Here is a 25,115-nt window from a genome sequence, read left to right as displayed (position 1 = left end):
AATGAAAACCTAAGTCATCTGCTAGCCTTCTCAGTAATGAAAACCTAAGCATCTGCTAGCCTCCTCAGTAATGAAAACTTAAGCATCTGCTAGCCTCCTCAGTAATGAAAACCTAAGCATCTGCTAGCCTTCTCAGTAATGAAAACCTAAGCATCTGCTAGCCTCCTCAGTAATGAAAACCTAAGCATCTGCTAGCCTCCTCAGTAATGAAAACCTAAGCATCTGCCTGCCTCCTCAATAATGAAAACCTAAGTCATCTGCTAGCCTTCTCAGTAATGAAAACCTAAGTCATCTGCTAGCCTCCTCAGTAATGAAAACCTAAGTCATCTGCTAGCCTTCTCAGTAATGAAAACCTAAGCATCTGCTAGCCTCCTCAGTAATGAAAACCTAAGCATCTGCTAGCCTTCTCAGTAATGAAAACCTAAGCATCTGCTAGCCTCCTCAGTAATGAAAACTTAAGCATCTGCTAGCTTCCTCAGTAATGAAAACCTAAGTCATCTGCTAGCCTTCTCAGTAATGAAAACCTAAGCATCTGCTAGCCTCCTCAGTAATGAAAACCTAAGCATCTGCTAGCCTTCTCAGTAATGAAAACCTAAGTATCTGCTAGCCTCCTCAGTAATGAAAACCTAAGCATCTGCTAGCCTCCTCAGTAATGAAAACCTAAGCATCTGCTAGCCTCCTCAGTAATGAAAACCTAAGCATCTGCTAGCCTCCTCAGTAATGAAAACCTAAGCATCTGCTAGCCTTCTCAGTAATGAAAACCTAAGCATCTGCTAGCCTCCTCAGTAATGAATCATCTGCTAAGCATCTCAGTAATGAAAACCTAAGCATCTGCTAGCCTCCTCAGTAATGAAAACCTAAGCATCTGCTAGCCTCCTCAGTAATGAAAACCTAAGCATCTGCTAGCCTCCTCAGTAATGAAAACCTAAGCATCTGCTAGCCTCCTCAGTAATGAAAACCTAAGCATCTGCTAGCCTCCTCAGTAATGAAAACCTAAGCATCTGCTAGCCTCCTCAGTAATGAAAACCTAAGCATCTGCTAGCCTCCTCAGTTTTTTTTTTTAGTTTAGTTCTTTTTTTATGCACCCCATACCCATCTTGTGGGCGGTAGTGGAAAGGGTTACAGAGGCACATAATGGGCTCAGGGACTGAACCCCACAATTCATTTAGCTAAGCAAGTTACAATCTTGATAAGCTAGTTACAAAATTCAATATAAGTCGTCACATCAACAATAGGTTCGAGATCGACCTCAAGTACAGTTTCTAAATTAAGCAACTGACATATGTGGAGAGCTAGTGTCAAAATTTATATGTTTGTCCTGCACACCGCCCCCCATCCAGTGGGCAGCGGTGGATAGGCTACAATCACTCAGTTACTACCTACAGTTAGCAAACTGGGGATATTTGGCTAAAATTTCAGTCGCTAAACAAAATATTGGGCTCATGTTATTACAAAATTCGCTACTTTTAGACTGTCAGCTCGCTACTTTTAGCAATTAGGATGTGGCAACACTGTGGCACCCATCATCAGTAGCGACGTGGAACTTGTGCCGTGAAGGTCGCGGCTCCTTGCAGGACGGACCAGCACTCTTCCTTATCCACCCTTAACACCTAGACACAAGTATGTGACTAGCGAGTCTGCCTACATTTCGTCAATGAGCTTAGGAGAATTATTAACTGGATAAGTGGGCTGTGGCCAAGGCTAGAGTGTTCTAGTTGGGACCAGCTGGGCCATCAGTGTGCCTATCAGGCCTATCTTGGGTAAATTCTAACCTAGTAGGCTCAGCAAGGCTGTTAGGCGGGGCACTGTGAGCCCCTCATGGCCCCGTTGGCACTGGTAGGTAAGCAGCTGTACTAGATCCCTGGGACCAAGCCCATGGGACCTGTCTTCCCCAGGGCCAGTTTCTTCAGGGCCATTTGGGTCTAAAGGGTGCCACTAGCCTACCAAATTAAATAATAAATGATGCCACTTTAGTACTAGAACCCCGCTTTGGTTGTTCCAGTATATATTGTATATATATATAGCTGTGTTTCAAGCGTGGGTTGGACATGTATATGAGTGGGATTGGGTGGTTATGAATAGGAGCTGCCTCGTATGGGCCAATAGGCCTTCTGCAGTTACATTTGTTCTTATGTTCAATCTACATAATGTGTTGTATCCAAAAAAATGCATTTTCAGGCTGTATGTGGTATGCTGCTTACTATGTCACCAATGGTGTAAATGCAGTTGTTTCCTGAGCCGCCTTGGCAAAGCTTGAGAATTGTGTGATTTAAGAATTATGGTGATAAATAATTTAACTATACAAGACCATTTCTCTGAAGTTTGAGTTATTTTGGTACAGGTCCAGAATTTGTTCATTTTTTGAGGGGGGGGGGGGTGTTTTTCTATCATCGTTTATGTATGTCTTTAGATAGCTGTTCTTGAAAGGAACATTAGGACATGCTCCTTACCTACCTTGAGGTTACCTTGAGGTGCTTCCGAGGCTTAGCGTCCCCGTGGCCCGGTCGTCGACTAGGCCTCCTGGTTGCCGGACTGATCAACCAGGCTGTTGGACGCGGCTGCTCGCAGCCTGGTCGTGCTCGGTGTGGCTTGTGGTGAATGACCCGTACTGCCGCTGTGTGAATTGTGGTGGGTGAGCATTCTTCCTGATTAAGATGGTCACTGCATCACTACATTCTCGAGGATTAGAGGCAGTTAGAGGAGAGGGTTGTATGTTCCCTCTCATTCCAGCCTTAAATGTATTATCTCTGTGAACCACAAGGGTACCCTATGGGACAAACTGCTTGACCTTCACAGCTGTGTGGAGGCTTGCAAGAAATTTAATATTTGTCGCAGTAAAATGTAAGACGTTAATTTTGAATGCAAAACTGGTTTTAGTGAAACCATGGACATTAAAGCGGGAAATGTTCCACTATTTCCCTTTTGATGTCACCACCGCTGGCAGTCTAGAGAGTCCAGAAGACTCGGGCTGTGGAGATGGGTTGTTAGCCTGGTCTGCCCAGTCCGCAGCAGTGTATCGCTGGAATACGGTGATCCCGATTTCTCGCTGATGGGTTTGGTGTGGCAGTAGCACCAATTAATGCCAGGTGAATAGGCTGTAGAAGAGGTATTAGCTCTGTGCTCCAAAGGTCCATTAAGGCCAGACGTAGAACCTGGGATGTCTTAAGAGGGTTCCGTTGGGAACGCTTAAAATGAACCCGAGGCTTGAGGCCAAGAATTCATCTGCATTCATGATGTTATTCCAAATACTGGATGTCACAAGTGGGAGGTTAATGTATCACGCTCTCAAGAGACTGGCTGACCTCTGCCACAAACACCTCTCACTCGAGTTCACCAGCCAGTAGCACCATTCAGTACTTTTGGAACCTAGGCCCACTTTAAATAGGTGGGCCTAAATTTGAATTCTCGCATTTTAAAATTGGATCGAGCATTGTTTTACCAAATTAGACCTTTATTGCTCCATACCTCTTTGACATTATTCTAGACTTCATTAGATAACAAATGTTGAAGTTCTTTATCTTGTTTTCATGTGACTGTACAAAATATTTAATGACAACGTATGTTTCAAGAAACTAGATAAATAGGTCAATTTTTTTTCAGCAAGTGGATAAAGCAAAACTACTAGGAATTCAGTTGAATGTCATCTGGAGCCATGTAAGTAAATCACAGGTTGTCATGGCTACAATGAAAATATTAAATTTTATAATTTTATTAAAAATAAATTATAATTTTTTATTACAAAAATATATTTTAATTTTAAAAATTAAAATTGTATTAATTTTTATTAAAAATAATTATTAAATAAAATATTTTATTCTTTAATTTTAACTAAAATTTTATTAAAAATAAAGTAAAGTTTATGCAGAATTCAGTGCTTTAAATTAAAAAATAATTAAATGCCTATACCGTACTGTACTGTACAGTAATTCCATGTATGGTGAGGTTTATACACGGGTCATTAGGGAATGCTGGGAGCGAGCAATGAAGATCATTAACAGTGACACTAACAACCTGAGTGAAGACTTGTTCTCTTGACAAGACAGAGCTACACAAAACATAACCAACATAAAATAAAGTATATTTTGTATGAGAATTGTGCACAAGACATACTTCAATTAAAACACATAGGAAGCAGAATTAGCAACATCGTTACCACAGCAGGGATGCGCACTACGTCCTGTAAAAGTTAACAGTACACATAGGTAAAATATCCTGAAACATGGCGGTGAGGTTTTGCAAACAATTGTGCCCATTGTCAAGAACATATGTAATGCTTGTTGCACACTGGAACCAGGAACACTAATGAATGCCAGGAAAAGAAACATTGTCAGACTGTGTGTTGTTTGCTGCCATTAAACAGTACCATTAAAAACAATGAAGAAAAATTCGGCATTTAACATTTGTCAAATATACTGTATCTATTGTACTAGTACAGTATAGTCATATTAATTATCCAGGCCAGTGGGATTCAATGGGGCTTGGTATACTCATTAGGCATGGATAATATTTTTAGGCCTAGAATTGTACTGTGTATTAATAAACTGGTTAAAACACTTGTATGATAGGCAAGGTAAGGTTATCAGGATAAAATGCCAAGCCAGTATGATTTTCACTGGCGTCTGTTTCCTCCATTTTGTTTTAGTTGCTGTTTATTCTCTTGGATGTACGTGGAGAGCAGATTATGTCCTATTCGATCATCAATTTCTGCTCAGCATTGGCAGGCTTTTCTAGCTAGCTTTTGTGGTAGATGTGACTACTGGACAGTATTTCCCATTTTGTTATGCTGGCTGGTGCATCAAGGTCTTCTTTCCCCCTCCCCAAAGTCTAATTACCAACCCTCTCCAGGATGCAACCCCACAGCTTTGGGGTTGCATATTTATTGCTAGGCGAACAGAGGCAGAAGAAAAAGATTTTTCTTTTGGTCGTGCCGCAGAACCAAACGCAAGATCCCCAAGTGTCGAGAACGAAGCCTTCTGCAGCCAGCTCTTGCTCCTTCAGCTTTATATTATGGCCTTCATGTGTCTATGGCCCTTCATGTCTCCTTTGGAGGATGCTTAAAGGCAATTATTTTTGTTTGCATTTGCTTCTGAAGATCATGTGGGTGAATTACATGCCATGTCATAAACAAGACCTATCATTCAACTTCAGACTCCTTAATTTTTGGGATAAAAATTAGTCTCTTGGTTACTGATGCTTTGTTTGTCCTTTGTTGTCTATCCTCCGTTTTCTTGTTTCAAGGTTCATTTCTCCTAATTCATTTTTATGAATTAGGAGATCAGGAGAATTAGGATGGAGGGTTGGCCATCTTTGACGACTTAGTTATCCTCATACAAGTGCTACAGTATATGCATAAAGTTCAGAAAAAGCTGCTCTAGAAATGTCTAACAATAATATACAAACTGAAAGTCTTTGCTACACACTATATTTTCAAAATATGGCACTCCCACCGTGCAAGTGTGACACTTCGGCAGGTGACTAAATGCATGTGCTGTTTCCCCAGTTCCTCTGCTTATCCTAGGTGTAACATGTTCAGAGAAATATTTGGGATGCAGAAATTTTTTTAATTGTGTTTTATATATAACTTGTGCAATTAATTCAACAGGATGTATGGGTATCAACAACAAGCTGTGGCAGCTGCTGGTCAGCAGTATCAGCAGCCAAACCAAGATAATTATCAACAACATGGATATCAGCCACAGGCACAGCAAGCATATCAGCAACAGCCACAGCAAGCATATCAGCAACAACCACAGCAAGCTTATCAACAACAGCCACAGCAAGCCTATCAGCAACAGGCACAGCAACAACCACAGCAACAGGCACAGCAACAGGCACAACCAGCTTATCAGCAACAAGGTTACCAGTCAGAGCCCCAACATGGCTATCAACCACAACCTCAGCAAGGATATCAGCCTCAGCAGCAACAATATCAGCCGGAACAATATGGAGGGCAGCAACCACAACAGCAGCAGCAGCAGCAACAGCAGCAAGCATCATTCCAAGAATTTATTGAAACCCAGGAAAACAAAGAGGTAAATTGTCAATACTGTACTTCCTCATTCATTCTGTTCAAAATGACTATTCCTGTTTGAACGTCTTGAGAAAATAGAGGCAATGTGATGTGATCGCACTCTTGTCCCTGGACTTCTCAAGCACCCACACAGTACCCACTGAACAATGATGTATTTAAAAGTATCAAAACCAGAGTTCTACTAGACTTGCTTAGAGTTTGGAAGGCACCATTCAGTGTTTGAGGTACTTAAAAGCTCTTCATAGTTCAAAGGGTAATGTGTGCATGTCGGAGTAGTCCAGGAATGAGTTTGGCCTCATCACATTGTGTCGATACTTTCTCAGGTACATCATGTTACCGAGATTTCATTGTGCATCTGTATGTGTTTACCTGTCTGTACTGTGCAATATAGGACTATTTTAACTTAGTGTAGTGTTATGAATGAATTGCTGTTGCACGTTACATAAATTATATCTTGTTACATCCACACCTAAACTCTCATTTAGTTTCATCTGGATGTCTCTTATACAGTATTTATTTATTTATTTATGCATATACAAGAATGTACATAAGGAATGTGAGGATACAATTATGGTAATTACAGTCTTGTAAAGCCACTAGCACGCGCAGCGTTTCGGGCAGGTCCTTAATCTAAGAAAATTTTAAGGAGGTAAATACTTGCAAAATTTATAGACAAAAAAATGATAAAAGATTACATGGAATGAAAAAAAAAAGATGAGAGAAAATTATAGGTACAGTATATTAAAGCACATAGGTAGCTATGATTGATTGCAATGACAGCTTAAAATGGTAGTTGACAACAAATTGGTAGGCACAATACAGCAGAAACAATATAAGATTGATTGCAATGACAGCTTGAATGGTAGTTGACAAAAATTGGTAGTCACAATACAGCATATGGCTAGCACATAAAAGAAGACAGCAATGAACACAATGATAAGGTTGTTTGATATTACATAAAAATTAGGAGATTGGGTACCACTAGGTACAGAGCAAATTTAAAGCTCAGTGTAGGAAACTAAATAGATGAAGTTAGGTACTTTTTGGTTTTGCTTTTAAATAAGGCAAAAGTTTTACAGTTTTTCAATTCACTAGGGAGTGAGTTCCATAGACTAGGTCCCTTAATTTGCATAGAGTGTTTACACAGATTAAGTTTGACCCTGGGGATATCAAAGAGATATTTATTTCTGGTGTGGTGATAATGGGTCCTATTACATCTGTCCAGGGAGAGTTTCAGAGCATGGTTTGCATTTAAGAACAGGGTTTTGTAAATGTAGTTGACACAAGAGAATGTGTGGAGGGAGTTAATATTTAGCAAGTTTAGAGATTTAAACAAGGGAGCTGAGTGTTGTCTGAAAGCAGAGTTAGTTATTATTCTGATAGCAGATTTTTGCTGTGTGATGATGGGCTTAAGGTGGTTTGCAGTGGTAGACCCCCATGCCGCAGTATTGTAATACCCTTCTGGTCTCTGGTCTGTAGTCCTCAATCTCACTTTATTTTAGATATGAATGGATTCTAAATTCCATTTGTTTCCAATCTCAGTTTGTTGCAGCAGTCCCCAGTCTCCTCGGTCCTTATCTATCTTGTCAGTTTTGCACTTTCTGCAAACATTGACACAAGAACGAACCTCCTTGGGACCTAGTTCGCTGCCACTGTCTATTCTAGTATTTCCTCTCATAATGATTGTTAGTTGTCTGGTTCTTCATTATCTAAATAACTACCTTCCCAGGTATTGTTTTTTTCCCTCAATCTAGTACTGCATACAGTAATTGTCATTGATGGGGAACAGTATCAAAGGCTAGATTCACAGGCATATTGTCTTTTCAGCATTTCACACACAAATTTGGCATTGATTGCTTGGGAGGGTTTTATATTTAAATTTCTCCATGTAGCATTATGTAAATGAAACTTGTATAGATGCTTTTGGGTAGGTCTTCAAATTCCTGTACCTCCCTTGTCAGCAAAGATGATACATATAGCCTTCAAGTAGGAGTGCATTTTAGTTTGTATATTCTGTGCTTTATTAGATTTAATGAAACTTGAGCATAATGTGCACTAATGAAGTGTGTCCATTTGTTGATACGTTACCTATTTCACTATAGCCTGAAATAAGCCTGTCAGAAATTTTAACTATGTACTGTACTTAAAATCATAAATTACATTGTTATAATTTGCTAATTTGTTTATAGCAATTTATTAAAAAAAATATGGCACTTTCAAAAAATTTTCTTTACAGGGTGTTCGTTTTTCGTGGAACGTTTGGCCATCCAGTCGAATTGAAGCAACTCGTATGGTAGTGCCTGTGGCTTGCACATACACTCCATTGAAAAAGCGTGATGATTTGCCTCCAATCTGCTATGAACCACTCAAGTGTACGCAGATGCAGTGTGGAGCTATCTTGAACCCTCTTTGTCAGGTTAGAAAATATTTGTATTTAATTCTAGCACAATAATATTAACATCGTGTGGGTTGTTGGGTATTAATTCATTTTGTTTTGGAAAAAAAAAACATTCAATTCAAAATGTTGAACGTTTTCAATAATTTGTTTGAATCATGTTTGAATCAAACATTCAAAAGCTGTAAAGCTGAAAATTCTTTCAGCTTTACAGCTTTCTTTTTTGTTAATCTAATTTAATCTTCCTGGTGGTGCATTTTGTGTTTGTATCATACATTGTTTATAAGTGTAAGTGATGACTACTGTACTTGATTCATTTGATTGGCATACCTTCTCTTTCAGGTGGATTTCAGGTCGAAGATGTGGGTATGCTGCTTCTGCTTCCAGCGTAACCCCTTCCCCAGCAGCTATGCTTCCATTAGTGAACAAAGCCAGCCTGCAGAACTATTCCCTTCTTATTCTACCATTGAGTATACTATCATGGTTAGTTACTTTGTGCAATTTCACTCCTGAAAATATGCTACAAATACAGTACTAGTAACAAAATGTTTGTGTGTAAAGCACTGTGTATGAGGCCACATCATTTAGTATGTGTAGTTAACAGGTACTATGGAAGTGGACATATGAAATTTTGACAAATGTATACTGTATGTAGAGCAAGAATGTTGGAAAAGAATATATAGATATTAAAGTTTAAAGTAAGGAATACAAAGTGGCAATTGAGTAATATTAAGTAATTGTAGAAAAAAAAATAATGGGAGAGAGTTGCTGAAATTAAATATTTAGATGATGGGGAAAATTGGCAACAACAAGGTTTTACTGCCATCTGAGAGCCAGACTACTCTATTTACTTCCACAAGTAGCCAGGGCTAATTGGTGCTAGTCCTACTGTTTATATTAACACTTTGAGGTTCCACAGACTGATTATCTCGTCACTCATTTTTCTACTGAATGTGTTCCAACGACGCAATACTGAGTCACTCATTAAAATATTTTTAAAAAATTTAAATTTTATCAGATCAATCTGGTAGTGGTTTTAAAATAAGCGCCTTTAGATTGCACACAATTTGATACCAAAATCAAAGATATAACATGAAACTTGATGTCCAAACACTTGAAATATTATAAATAGGCCTATGGTCCGAATATTAAAATAATTGTTAAAATTATATTTATTGTCCTATTATCTTGGGACTAGTTTTAAAATGCGCGCCGTTTTATTGCGAACAATTTGATACCAAAATGAAAGATGTAACACAAATATTTATGTCAGAACACTGGAAAGATATAAATAAATTTGTGATGATGAGCGTCCAGAATTAAAATATTTGTTAAAAATCCAGTTATTGCTCTATTATTCTGGGACTAGTTTTAAAATACTCGCCTTTTTATTGCGAACAATTTGATACCAAAACGAGCGACGTAGCAGGAAATTTGATGTTATCAAATTGAACGAGTTGACCATTAGGTTGCAATGTACAAAATGGTGCTCGTTCACGGGTAACTTTAGGCTTTTCTGCGGGGAGGCACTCCAGCCTTTTGTACATTTTATTCATACACATCTGTAGGGAATTTAATTGCGAACACAATGATACCAAAACGAGCGACGTAGCGCGAGAATTAAGGTGAGAAAACTGGAACGAGTATACACATTTGGGTGTCACCGCGCGCTTACCCGCACGGAGGGGCTACCTACCCCCTGTCAACCGCGAGTTTCCACGGAGCGCGAAAGTGTTAATAGTAAGTTATTGGAATTTACTAAACAGATTACCATACCCATATATCTTGAACTCCATTGAGTAAACATTAATTGATTTAAGGTAATTTTATCCACGGTGCACTGAAATATAAAGGTTTTGATCATGTAAGAAATAAGGTGGTGGTAATATATATACAGTAAATAATAATTACAATGGCAATTGCCTCAAGAGTTAAAGGTTATCACATTCTGAATATCACCATTACTGTAATAGTTTTTCATGAACAGTACTGAATATTACCGGTACTATTCATGAAATAAGTGCAGCAGCATTTGAGTAGGAATTATTTCTCTTCAATAATTTAATTCTCAATAAATTTTTAACATTCCTCAGAGGCAGCAGAATATGCCCCCAATCTTCTTATTTGTTGTGGACACGTGTGTTGATGAGGAAGAACTTAATGCACTGAAGGAGTCCATCACCATGTCTCTCTCCCTGATGCCAGCCAGCGCCCTTGTTGGACTTATCACCTTCGGCCGCCATGTCCATGTAGGTTGATGTGATCATTGCACTTGAGAACTTGACATAACAGAGGAAACTGCAGAAGGCCTATTGGCCCACATAAGGCAGCTTTAATGTAGAATTCTGTACTTGTATATATACATACATATGGTGGATCATTTATCTTGTATCTGATTAAACTAAATCGTGTTGTTGGGAATAGTTCTCGTCTTTTGAGAGCAGAATTATGCTCATTATACTATTGGAACAAATCAAATGATCACCATCTTTCCATAGGATGTGCTTGGTTCCAGCTCCTAAATTTTGTGAAGAAAATTAAATTTTTGCTCTAGTGAAATTTGTTATCGGGTCCAATTGTAAATGAATTAACAAAATAAGGTGGAAGTTCCAAATTAGTTGTACCATATTTTAATTGTGTGAGAGTTGGAAAACTGTAAGAGTTGCCATTACCAGTCTCTTGGTGTTACAGGTTCATGTTCTGGCAAATGAAGTGATGAGGAAGCAGTATGTTTTCCCTGGAGGAAAAGATCAGACTGCAAAAACAGTTCAAGAGTATTTGGGTGTTGGACTTAAGACTGCAACACAGACTCAGGTAAGTTTAGGTAAAAATGTTAGTGCATAAAACTGGGAAAAAAAAACTTGCTTTTAAAGATATCAGGTGTGAGTAGCATTGTCATTAACTACATAATAAAAATAGCTACAATATAATAGGTTTCATTATTATGTATTAATTTACAAAGTTATTACTTGTCATCTAATTATTACCCATATAATTTTTTTATATAATTTTAATTTATTGAAAGGTATAATTTGATATGCTGTATTAAGATTGAAATTGGGATATTTATCTAAAGTTGAATTGACCAGCAGTTATTGATGTTATTGTTTACCTCTTTCTGTACACATCATTTTGACTAATAATGATGTTAGACATCAGTCTTATTCAATTATGGTCTCAAATACAAAAATTGGCAGAAATCCTTCAAGTCAACAGAATTGTTTAACAGTAACATGTGGGTGGGCATGATGGAAAAGTGTAAACACTTCCAAGTTTAGTAGTATATTTCTAAGGAAGGTTTACTGCTTGTCTGTCTGGATAGTATGCAGGATGAGGGGGAAAAAATCTCTCCTCAGTCAGGGTCTTCTGGTAGATATCTATCATATGATGGGTTGAAATTTAAAATATACTCTGTAAACTTCTTCCATAGTGTTTGAAAAATTTGTGGGATAACTACTTTTAGTATTGTTTGGAGTGGTTTTTCATCGAGAGCACAACTTAGAGAAGTAGTTGGTACTGTGGGAAACCCATTAAGCATAATTAAAACAATTATCCAAGTTTAAAATTAAAAATTCAGTAAATTTGGTGATAAATGGCTAAAATTTGAGTAATTTTTCATAAATACCTGTACTGATATCACGTGAACCTAGACTAAATCAGGAATGATGTGTTTTAGAGGGCTTACTTTACTGATTGTTTTTAAATACAGTATAATTTTGAATGGCCCCAGGCCAGGCTCGGGAGTAGAACAACTCCTGAAACCCTCTCAAGGTATGCTCCAGGTAATTTGCAGGAATTTTTTGTTAAGGTTATTCTTTATTCGAGCCACACATAAACGTTGTACTGCATTTTGCTCGGTTTCAAAAGATGTTATCATGAGGTTATCTTGAGATGATTTCGGGGCTTTTTAGTGTCCCCGCGGCCCGGTCCTCGACCAGGCCTCCACCCCCAGGAAGCAGCCCGTGACAGCTGACTAACTCCCAGGTACCTATTTACTGCTAGGTAACAGGGGCATTCAGGGTGAAAGAAACTTTGCCCATTTGTTTCTGCCTCGTGCGGGAATCGAACCCGCGCCACAGAATTAAGAGTCCTGCGCGCTATCCACCAGGCTACGAGGCCCCCCGTAGCCTGGTACTACAGCTAGGTACTACAGCTACAGTACTCCTGTTGGGTACTGTAGCTGTAGTACCTAGGAATGCTAAGTTATTCAGTTTTGAATGTAACCAATTCACTTTTCCTGTGCTTCTTTGTTCAGTTTTCCATCTGGTGATTTGTGTTGTATGCAGACAGTAAGTCACAATAACATGACTGAATGTTATTCATCTCTCTCTTCACCCATAGGCCATCAGTTTTCTTTTTGTTAACTCTTATGGTATACTTCTTACCATCTTGACTTTTCACCTTGTATATTGACTGTGTAAAACACACTACACGATGTGATAATGTTCAGGATAGACTGAAATGTCATCACTTTATCAATTTTTAGAGGTGTAGGTTGGGTGTCTAATTGTTACATGTTTAATAAAGTATTGATGTCAATTTATTGTAATTCTGTGGATGTTGTAGATGCCAGGCCAAGCTGCACCTGCACCACAGCCAGGTCAAATGAATAACAGGTTCCTACAACCAGTTCAAGAATGTGAGATAATGTTACAAGATATTCTGGCTGATCTACGTCGTGATCCCTGGCCAGTCATGACAGGCAAACGTCCTCTGCGAGCCTCGGGAGCGGCATTGTCAATTGCTATTGGATTACTGGAGGTAAGGTTTAAAATTGTAGATATTAGAGTACTGTGTGCACTTCTTGAATTTATACAATGCATCAAAATTTGATTTCTCAACAATATCTCTGATTGGCTCCTTATTTGGCAGGAACATTAGAATTTCCAAAACTAGAAATGGTGATAGAGTAACTTAATGCCACATTATCATGATTATCTTGTACTGTGTGTGACTTTCAACAAAGTAGGTGTGAGGACCATTTTATTTATGTCTGTAGTGGAGTAAATTCCTCTGACTCCTGTTTGCATGCTCGGAATTTTCCTCGTGTCAAGTCTTACCCTACTAGTTATACGGTAACGATATTAATGTATTACTTTACTAGTGTTTTAAAATTTTATTCCTCAGGCATGTTACCCAAATACCGGTGCCCGAATTTTAACATTCCTTGGTGGTGCCTGTTCCTATGGCCCTGGAATGGTTGTGGACGACGACCTGCGTAAGCCTATTAGATCTCATCATGATATTGAAAAGGTATTTCAGTTTTGTTCATTCTTCTATCTTTTACAAGATAAAATTTAATAATGAGAATTGCAGTATTTGCATCTTGTGCCATGCCTTGTTTATTGAGGAGAGGTTGAATTATGTGCTAGTAGTCATCTTTCCACCTGTAACATTTACTGGTGTTAAATAATTTGTTGTATATTGATTTCTCTAGCTGCACAAAGTGTTGATATTCAAAATTTACATAATTTCTAAATACACTGGAGTGCAGTAGAACACGAGCTTCGTGTTTACCCACCTGGCTTTTACACTGTTGTTATAAAACTACCAATATAGTGAGGAAACAATTATAAAACATTTATAGGAAGCTAATAGTGCTTTTTGATATAACTTTTTAAATAAATTTAATATTAGCATTGTTTGACAAGTTACTCGTCTATTAGGCCCATTTGCATGTTCCAACACCTAATTATTTAATAAATGACATTTTAGTCTGTCCTGGTCCCTTGTAAAGTGTTAATAAGGGTCCTAAACTGACTGAAAGGTCATTTTCATGCGTGGATTGAGTTATTTTTTCAGCCAGATTTTTAACACAATCTTTGCACAATCTTTGCACACAATTGTTTCTTGTGATTGCGATGGGTTGTTACAAAACTAGCTGAACTTGAAGGTTTTGGCTAATATTGCAGTTTAGGGTCTTGAGGATTTATGCAATAGTTATACAAATAATTCAATAATTTAATTAATTAATAATTTTGACCAAGTATTCAGTATGTTGTCTGCAACTGGAATTAGTCCTATAGTACTGGTTAATTTTTGTTGAGCAATTACTAGCATAAAGTGGTTTGGATGTAGTATGGGTGTAAATGAATGTAAAATTGCTTTTGTTATAGATTTCTCAAATGACGAACATTAACAACTATTCAATAATATCTCTGATTTACAGGATAGCTGTCAATATATGAAGAAAGCCATTAAGTTCTATGAAACACTTGCCAAGAGAGTATCTGATAATGGTCACGTCGTGGATTTGTATGCCTGTGCCCTGGACCAAGTGGGATTGCACGAAATGAAGTACTGTACTAACTACACAGGGTAAGTCACATAGATTCTCTTAAAAAAAAGTGTTTTACAGATTTAAATGCATAAAATTTGGAAATATTTCCATACCCTCTATGGCTAATCTGCATGGTATGCAAATTCCTCTTGTTTTGGCTTGAAACTAAAATAATTATTATATTACATGATTATATAAGAGTTGTATTCAAAAATATGTTGAGGCTTATAAAACTATTTTTGTATTTTTACATTGTTAATATCATATAATGTTTAAAACATAGATCTCGGTAAACAATTTTTCCTTTCCAGTGGCCACATGGTTCTTGGAGATTCATTCAACTCATCACTGTTCAGGACAACATTCCAGCGTGTGTTTGCCCGTGATGAAAAGGGCAATTTGGAAATGGCTTTCAATGCTACACTAGAAGTCAAAACTTCCCGAGAACTCAAGAGTTAGTATATTTTGTTGGTATTCTGTAAACACGTTGTTGAATATTTAAAGTCTCTAAAGTAAAGCGGACGTGTTATGGAGGACACTAAACAGAAGAACACTATTAAATGTATGCTACTTCAGGAACATTTAACTACAAAGTGTTATATTCTGTTTTTATAAACATTGGATCATGTTGGACTTGTTCGTTTTTTACAGTATTGTAACTTCTTATTGGAGGTACATGTTGAATTTAAGGATTTATGCGCTGTTATATTTAGATGGGATAAGCTGCATGGTTGTATGGCATGATATAAACGTCATCTTTCACAGTTGCTGGAGCCTTGGGTGCGTGTGTGTCAGCCAATGAGAAAGGCCCAAATGTTGCCGAAATGGAGATTGGAATTGGTAATACGACCAAATGGAAGCTTTGTGGCTTGAACCCTAATACTACAGTATCTATATTTTTTGAAATTGCCAATCAGCAAGGGTCAGATATTCCTGGTGGGAGAGGCCATGTACAGTTCATCACCAGATATCAACACCCATCTGGCCAAACAAGATGCAGAGTTACCACCGTTGCTAGAAAGTAAGTACTTTATTTTTTTTCGCATATTTTGTGCAACTATTTGGAGGTGGCAGAACCAGTTCACCTTGGTTTCCCAACATATCAGTACCATAAGGGAAGTATAATAGGTCATTTGTTCAGTGATCACCATTTGTTTGGATGTACCTACCAGTGTCAATTAGTACTGTTTTCTCCTTCATTTCAACATTGCTCTAAGTAATGACTGTCATTTCCTTCACCACCACATAAAGCTTGTTACCATTTGCCAGTCAGTGTGTATTAGCAGGTTCTGTAAAATTCTGCTAGGTCTAGCAGGTTCTGTAAAATTTTACTAGGTCTAGCTAGTCAACTGGTAAAGTACATTAGGAATGTTCAAGAAACAGCTTATTGGGAACCATTTAAAAGGAGACATTTTATTTCTTCCTAAATTTTTGTAATGGTTTCACTAAAAAGTCAGCATATTTTTCTTAATATACTGGGTATATGTAAATAAAAACAGAAAATTTAACTTGCTTTCTAGCACTACTATATTCGGATAAAAGTATATTATAGAAACAGAAGTGTAGCAGCCAAAGGGTTAAATCAGTAGTATTAAAGACTGTGAGTATCAAGCAGCTTGTAAAGTTCAAAGAACAGGCATTTAATAAATTTATATACTCTCCAATGTGTATGAGAGGGAGATGCAAGACTCGAGAGGCAGACTAGAATGACGACCCAAATTCTCAGTTTTGGCAGACAAGGCAGCTAGTGAAGTAAAATATATAATGCTGTAATGAGAAGTTTTGGGCTGGACTACACAAAGTAACTTTTCAGGGCAGTTCACTAATGAAATATACACATGTATACTGTACTGGCAGAAAAGAGGAAAATGAAGAGGAACGGGGAAGAAATAAGAATTTAAAAGGCAAAGGGTAGGGAATCCACTAATGTAATGATCAAATTAAATAAAAAGCAGCAGCAGAATCACCACTGCAGCAAAATATTTACCCAGCTAAATGCAGCATCCTCCCAAAACTCCTGCTTTTCTATTTGTCATTTCAAGTTAAGCACTAATATTCTCCCTAACTTAGAGAATATAACTTACATCACTAAGGTGTTCATCCTCTGCATATTGCTCCAGTATTATGTGAATATAGTAGATGGATAGTTGAAATATAATGCAAAGAATCGAGGGGTTGAAGTGCATTGCATATTCGAAAAGTGAAGTTTTTAGGTGTGAATAATGAGATCTAATGAGGGTTGTCCATTGGAAGTCCTTTGTTATTTGATATTATAGAACAGCATTTCTCTAGTTGGGCAGACCCTCAAAGTGGCCAGCACTTCATAGCCCTTGGCTTTGACCAAGAAGCAGCTGCAGTACTAATGGCTCGTTTAGCTGTTCATCGCTCGGAAACTGATCAAGATGGAACTGATGTACTTCGCTGGGTGGATAGAATGTTGATTCGCTTGGTAAGTTATCCAATGAAGTTGGAAAGGAAGGTTTTTCTCATTGCACTGTAATGTAATTTTATGTACACAATTTTGTGTATCTTTAAATTTCAGTAAGTCTTTGTGCACCAGAAAGTTTATATATTAATGAACTACTGTGATAAAGTGTTTCAGGTTTTTTCAATGACTTGATGTTCAGTACTATAAATCTTTTCATTTAATTGTTCTAGCCAGATAATATTTCAAGAATTTTTGAAGTATAAAAATAAATGTTTCATGATTATGAAGAGTTAAATTCACATTCATAATTATATTTTCAAACATTAATGATGCTCTTGTGATTTTCAGTGTCAGAAGTTTGGCGAGTTTACTCCTAATGATCCCAATAGCTACAGATTCCAGGAGAACTTCAGTCTATATCCTCAATTTATGTTCCATCTTAGACGGTCACAGTTCTTACAGGTCTTTAATAACTCTCCAGATGAAACTTCATTTTACAGGTAATTATTTGCAGTGTGTACTTTGTGTACACACAGTGTGTATATTTGTGTGTGTTTATTTTTTCAGCAGATAATGCCAGACTCAGCCTTTGATACTATAATTGCACCATGTAATTTTCTTTAGTACACGCTGGTGGATATTGACGAGTGTAGAGTAGAATACATTTAATTGCTTTAAACTAAAATGTGGATCATAAAAGAAGATTTGTTCCTATCTTGAGATCTTGAGATGTTATCTTGACGTGATTTCGGGGCTTTAGTGTCCCCGCGGCCCGGTCCTCGACCAGGCCTCCACCCCCAGGAAGCAGCCCGTGACAGCTGGCTAACACCCAGGTACCTATTTTACTGCTAGGTAATAGGGGCATAGGGTGAAAGAAACTCTGCCCATTGTTTCTCGCCGGCGCCTGGGATCGAACCCAGGACCACAGGATCACAAGTCCAGCATGCTGTCCGCTCGGCCGACCGGCTCCCTAGTGTATATGTAACTTCTGTTTACTTTTTGTACAGTAATATGCACTATGTAATTAATTGCCAGACTAATATTTTCATTATTCATTGTCATTTATGGGTAAAAATACTAATAATTGTTAGTCAGGTGTTTAGAAGCAGTTGGGGAAGGTGGTGAGCAGCCAATGAAGGTATGTAATCTGCACGTGTACTAAAGAAAATTACAGTTAAATTACAGTATCACAGGCTTAATCTGGCATTATTTGCTGAAAAAAATCGAAGTAGAAGCTCACATGGTGTTTTCTGCTTAAAATCAAAACAATGGATGCATTCAGTATTATTTATTGCTAGTTCTAAATAATTTAAAAAGTCAGCGTAGTCCACAAGTTGGATACACAGAGGTCCTAGATTTAATGCATAAAATTACATCTCGGATCCTTGGGTTCCAACCTTTGCGGAATAATGAGTTTTATTTGTATACTGTTGTCCTTTACTCTTTCATATGTGAACCTCAGAAAGACATTGGTTAGGATTTATCATGTAATATGCATGGATGCATCTTTCCATTCAATAACTGTCCAGTCCTTTTGTTTTTACCTTGTGATTTTTACTGTGTCTTTACCCTTTTGGCTTTGGAGTTCATTTATAAATTAATAAAATATAAAATTTACAAAACTGAGAGAATACTGTACATATTAGCAAAGGTCAAAATATCCTACACATTAGGAAATCAGTGATAAGAATTTATGATTTAAATTGACAGTATTTTTACATGGTGGAGCAATGGGGGTTAAATTTTGAAATTAATCTGTTTACAGATGTATGTTAAATCGTGAAAGTGTGACCGAGTGCCTCACTATGATCCAGCCAGTTTTGTATAGTTATTCATTCAACGGGATTGAAGCAGTCATGTTGGATACGTCGTCCATACAGCCCGACCGCATCTTGTTACTGGACACCTTTTTCCACGTTCTCATATTTTTGGGAGAGGTGAGTAACTAGAAATGCTGCTGCTTTAAATTTTTATGAAAGAAAATGTACTTTGTGGTTTTTAATTGTGTGTATACTGCACATTATTTTTATGCATACATGTATATATATTATCAGCATTTCAATTGTTCTTGAGCATAAATGCAAACTGAGCTTTAAATTGTTCTGCACGTATTACCAGACAATGGCAGCATGGAAGCGGGAAGGTTATCAAGACCAAGAAGAATATGCAACTTTCAAGGATCTACTACAGTCCCCAATTGATGATGCTCAAGATATTCTAGCTACCAGATTCCCTATTCCCAGATATGTAGAGACAGAACAAGGTGGCTCACAGGTAAGTTATAAAATATTTAAGTTGGTTTGGAATTAGCATCAAGCAGTTAATTGTGTAATATGTGCTGTAGATTTAACATTTTTTTTTGTCAAATGTTTGTATTAGTCTAATGTGTTAATGTTATTTTCTGATATCAATTACGTGCATGTACAGTATGTGCATCCACTTGTTTATATATGCCACATGTGCTTGTCCACATGAAAGTTTGCACATAAATGTCATAGTTTACAGTGGAACTAAGGTAATTTTACAGTATGGCATGGACAGGAAATGTTGTGATTGAAAAGATGTACTTCTAATCCCACACATCACAAGTATACAAGGGGAAAGTGGTAAAATGAAGGCCCCAGTTAAGGAGACAGTAATGTAGCTAGAAGTCTGCACTTTGGCAATACATGTGATGGAGTGGATGAGGTTGGATAATGTTACAGGTGTTGGGAGTGTTCAAGCCAGTCACAAGAATAGGGAGCATACTACAATATGGTTATGCAGAACAGAAAAGATGAGCTGTGTAATAAAAGTGAGATTTTGAGGGCAGGAGTGAGAGAATTAATATGGACAGGTATGGTAAAGGAGTGAAACATGTGTTGTGCGAGATCACAAGAAGTAGCGGTTATCTGGAGTGGAAGCTGCTTGTAATGAATGTGTGTGGCAGTTTTGGTTGAGCCTGGTCCCAGCCCGGGCTCGGGGAGTAGAACTACTCCCGAACCCTCTCCAGAATTCATTAGAGTACTCCAGAGTCTGGAACAGTGCAAATACTGGTGTGATGGTTGCTAATGGTGATGGTGGTTGTATGAAGCCCTGTTGACAAGTTGGGAAGGCTCTGTAGGAGTGGCTAGAGGATTAACTCCTTTCATTTTTGTAATCTTTTGTTTCCCATGTTGCCTTAACTTGTGTACCTTCCTGCCACATGGAAAAGAAATAAAAGTTAGAAGTAATTTTAATGATTAATGTAAGGGGAAAGTAAATGAAATTGAGTAACATTTTGTATTAATCTTAGATCTGTTTATTCCATTTGCTGAATTTAATATATATATATAATATCCCCAAAACTTGGCTAGTAATTTGTCATGCATTCTGTACTTTGTCTATATATTAGTCATATATTATATTTATACTAATTGCATGTGGTTTGCCGTTTTCAAGTGCTCGAGCAACTAGACAGATTTTTTGTTAGTTCTGTGTATCAATATTATTACATAAACAGAATTTCATTTTCATATTTCTTTTAAAAAAGATTTGTTACTAATGTAAAGCATTTCTTCATTTAGGCACGATTTCTGCTGTCGAAAGTGAATCCATCACAAACTCACAACAATGCAATTTATGGCGGGGTAAGTAATTTCTGGCACTGAAGCTAAAGGCCTTGTTTTTGGATTTAATAAATGTCCTAGTTTTAGTGTATGAAATTAAAAAAAATTATTTTAATAAGTATTAGTATGTTTGATATTTGGCAGTAATCACTTGCTAGAATATACATAACCATTTGTAATTAATGTTTTGTGGAGTTTCTAATATATTATTTTAACTTTATTATTTGGTTGGGTTTCTAAGTGCAGTACAGTACTTCCCTTTTATGAAATATTAATTTTAAAATCCCAATTTTTGGCATTTCAGTCAACCATCCCAGACCCCAATTCTACGGTATTTATTTATTTATTAGTTTGGTCACATTTTGGTGAAGGTTTGAACACTACCTTGATATTCAGTCAGCACTTTGTGTATATCTAACTCTTCTTCGCTAATGGTGGTGGGTGGTTATCAGTAATAATAATGGTTTGTAAGTTTATTAAAACTTAGTTTTAGCACTAGTAGACTAGTGTTTTATTATGGATAACTACTAGTTTGTGTTCAGTTTGAAATTACCTTCCATCAGCAAATGCTGGTTTTGTAGTTTTGATCCATTTTCTAGATTTAATATGGTTACTGAACTTGGTCTCTTGTTTGGATATTTCGTTTTAAAGATTTTTCATTTCATGGGAGGGGAGAGGAAAGGTTTACTTGTTTTCAATTATAAAACTGACAATATTATGTACTGTGACATTTTTCTATGACCAGAGGCAGGCAGGAAGCCTGAGTAGATATAGGGTGACAAACTACACCCTGTCCCAGCAGGTGATATAGAAAAAAGGGTCAGAGTTAGTACAAGTTTGCATTGTCCAGCTTCAAATGACTCCTGATAAGAGGCGGCTTGCCTCCTGCAGTGGCAGCTATGGTTGACATTGGGCAAATTAACGCTTCCTTTATTTCCAACTTTGCTTTCTTTCAACAAGTTATATAGTTTTGCTGCTTTATTTTCTTGGTGGTTTTACTTGGTCTTGAGGATCTGATTCCCATGCCTCTACAAACACAATTTCTGGTCTTGGTGTTTGGTAGGCCTATGCATGTCTAGAGGCCTCTGCCTGTCTGTGGTACCAAAGTCGGTGCACTGGGGGAGCTACTGAGGCCATTTAGAATAGGGTGTTGCATTACATTAAACGTTTGATATAATGTTTTAGACACTATTGTATTGTAAAACAATTTTGATGATTTCTTGTGGTATATAAAATGAATTTATCAATTTTGTCTCAATTTCTTTTAGAAAACCAAAAACTTTCAAAGTAAAATTCAAAATGCTAAAAAATAAGTGTTAGTGGTTATTATTGCACAGTATAAGTAATATGACTTCAGAATACTTGAGGCATAATGTTGCTTTATTAAGACTATATTTTATATTGTGAATTACCGGTACTAATTTTTTTAATGGTCCTACTGGAAAGAGCATGTAATTTTCTTGCTGTAGAAAAGAAACAAATCCTAAAGTTTCTACTGTAAATATACAGTACAGAACCATCTAAGGTACAGGCTATAGGGCTGAAGCAGTAGTGCCACAGTGAATACGTAAAGGACATTTAGGTGTCGGTTGTAACACACTAAAAGACCGAGAAACCATCGGTTCCGAAACCTAGTTATTCGGCACTTCATAGATACAGGCTTGGTGACACTTTGATAATTATTTACCTTGTAGATTTTTCTCATTGTGAAAATCAGAACAAATACTATTGCTTTCCTGATGTTCCTCAGAAATTGTTACTCTTTGATTCTATTTGTTGATTCTGAGGGTCAAGGTCTCTGCTGCCCGGTCTTTGACCGTGCCTCCTACAGTATCGTATACATTTTATACAGAAAAGGTGATCGTGCCTTTTCTACATGTACTATTATAGACCTTAACATCTGAAGCAGTCTTACTCCCACTTAATTGCAAATCTTCATCTTACATGGTATATAAATGTTCTGCTGTGGCCTAAATGTTTATTATTAGCGTAATAAGCTTTTTATAGTTATTCACACTTAAGACAACTTAGCAACTAAGAAACCGTAGAAGAATGGCAATGTGAATTAGAGCACAGCTCTGAGACAAGAGCCTCTTTTATTGAAATAGAAATCTTGAATCATTTCTAGCATCACAAGTTTAAATATTTTTGTTTTGGTAGTTTTTATTGACATGGTGAAATATTAATTTTTTTTGTGTGGAATAATGAACATGAGATGTTGAATCTTTTTGACATGAAAGTAGTATCCAGTGGGGAATGATTGGCCATTACCCAATTTATTTTTTGAACAAAATGTCTGAAGATGAATTTACCGTGCTGTATATTGAGTGACGTGGCATTATAATTTTACGACCGAATTAAAATCTGTGCACTAATTTGTCTACATCAATTTTGTCAATGATGATTTAAGCCTCCTAGATGTTAGCACCAAGTGTTTACTAATGTTTTCTACATCTTGCAGGATGGTGGAGCTCCAGTTCTTACAGATGATGTCAGCTTGCAAGTTTTCATGGAACATCTTAAGAAACTTGCAGTTACATCCAATGCTTGAAATAAAATTTCCTAAAGTTTATTTTTTATATCTAGAACAAATTAATTAATCATGTTCTTTGTCGAAGGTTAGCTCAGAAAATGTTTTGAGTAACTTTCTATGAGTTTTAATATATTATCTGGTATTTGGTAAATAGAGCTAATGAGCCGGTGAAATGATATTATATAAAAGTTTAATAAATTTCCTTGTTCAAGAAATGTTTTTATTAATCAGAAACATTAAAAGTAAAGACCAAGGTGGTTCTATTGTGGTTTCCAATTTAATGTTTTCAAATGTGTGCATGTACATATTATCATACCAAGATTTATGACTTAAAACAATTGGTTATATTTTTATATAAAGTAGGGTAATCATTTTCTGAAGTTGTAGGTAAATCTGCTGATTTTAGGTAAATGTTCCACACTTTAGTATTTTCTTGTATTTATTTAATTGGTGATTATTAAAATTTATTTCCAGTTAGATGACTTTTTATTCAAAGGTGACAAATTCCCAGAGTTGGATCTCTTAACAGAAAAAATTACAATGTTAAAGATAATGGAATAGTGTCAAAAGTTCTAATATTTAGAGCACAATAAAAAGTATTGCAATAGCCACCCCTATATGGGTGCTGTCTTCTCATAATATAACCCATTCTCCTGTTAAATTTTTTTCTTTTTTTGTGCAGAGTTTTTGTAACTGCACCATAGTACAAAGATTGATATACTAAGCAATTAGATGGTAGAATTATGTACTGTTCGCTTTAGTCCAAAAAAAATTTAAGCTAAAACTTAAATATTCCTAGGCCTAGTATAGTGCATAAGAATACTGTACTATATTAGGCATCAGATAAAGTGTATTAGACCTAGGAAGGTAAGGTTAGGCTTAACAAAATATAATCGTTCGCCTTGTGCGTTTTTGTTCTCGTATTGGCTTTCTTGGTGATATTTAGCACCCTCTGATTATTTCGCACTTTGATGGTGCTACATAGCCTTCCCGGTTTGGTGCCTTCTTTTGATAATTGCCTTACCTTAACAAAATATAAATTCTTTTACAGTTTGTCCAAATTCAATAGAATGGATTTCATTCTAATTGACTTGTACTTCAGTATGCTATGTACTATGGTCCTTATTACTGTGAATGTTACCAAAACAGGAGGATGGGCTGTGTAATAAGACTTTCATATGTTATGGTTGGATTGCTTTGGCCCCATCTCTTTGGACAACTAGTGGGGAAAAGGCATCCACCAAATTCAGGATCCCATATGAGTCATCAGACCTACCACTGGAGGGACCACAAAGGATGGTTTTGGGGATGAAAGGAAATCTTTGTGCTGGCTCTCTCTAGCCCTCAATTGCTACCTTGTCGGTGGTAATTAATATAAATTCACTTATCCAGACTATATGGGAAGGACCCTCTCACTGGATAAGCAACACTTACTGGGAAGTCTAGAAATGACTATATTTGCAATTTTTTGTCCCCCAGCCAGCATAATTAAAATTTCCACTATAAATAAAATATAACAAACTTTAGCTTTGTTGTTGTTTGTGGTCTTGTTTGATACTGTAAATCTTGAAAATTTGTGTAACCTAATCTCTTGGTACCCAAATTTGTCTGGATATGGCAGTTTTGCCAGAAAATTATCCGGATGCAATTCTGGCTGGATTACTCAAATATTTGGTTCAGTGGGCTTTCGATAACTAGGCTCATACGTACTCCATGATTCTGTGGTCCATCTTGGATACTTTTAAAATGCTGAACAAACTTGAACACCTTCCATGGAGTCTAGTGTAGCTTACACATTGGGGAACAGCTTAAAGATCAGAAAATTGATGCATTTCACGCATTTGGAATATACCCATGTAAT

General features: G+C 36.9%; 1 protein-coding gene across 4 annotated transcripts; it reads left to right on the top strand.

The window, feature by feature from the left end:
* Positions 1-1,482: 1,482 nt before the first annotated feature.
* On the top strand, positions 1,483-23,731 carry Sec23 (transport protein Sec23). 4 transcript variants are annotated; one of them, XM_045744791.2, is made up of 19 exons: positions 1,516-1,620; positions 3,601-3,654; positions 5,603-6,032; positions 8,268-8,447; positions 8,769-8,909; positions 10,520-10,675; positions 11,118-11,240; positions 12,993-13,187; positions 13,554-13,679; positions 14,596-14,744; positions 15,018-15,160; positions 15,472-15,727; positions 16,999-17,155; positions 17,483-17,634; positions 18,900-19,071; positions 19,253-19,408; positions 20,680-20,742; positions 21,026-21,052; positions 23,183-23,469. In XM_045744791.2, the coding sequence occupies exons 2-19, from the start codon at positions 3,638-3,640 to the stop codon at positions 23,270-23,272; spliced, it is 2,733 nt and encodes a 910-aa protein (XP_045600747.1). In that variant the 5' UTR covers positions 1,516-1,620; positions 3,601-3,637; the 3' UTR covers positions 23,273-23,469. The 4 variants fall into 4 exon arrangements, with proteins under 4 accessions (XP_045600748.1, XP_069173208.1, XP_045600749.1 ...); XM_045744792.2 differs by lacking the exon at positions 3,601-3,654 and having other exon boundaries at positions 1,483-1,620; XM_045744793.2 differs by lacking the exon at positions 21,026-21,052 and having other exon boundaries at positions 1,510-1,620; positions 23,183-23,731.
* The last annotated feature ends 1,384 nt before the right edge of the window (positions 23,732-25,115 follow it).

This window comes from Procambarus clarkii, chromosome 8 (assembly GCF_040958095.1).
Source record: "Procambarus clarkii isolate CNS0578487 chromosome 8, FALCON_Pclarkii_2.0, whole genome shotgun sequence".
In the NCBI taxonomy this organism is placed as follows: domain Eukaryota; kingdom Metazoa; phylum Arthropoda; class Malacostraca; order Decapoda; family Cambaridae; genus Procambarus; species Procambarus clarkii.
Note: the sequence above shows the minus strand (reverse complement) of the source record. Positions and strands in the feature narration are given on the sequence as shown.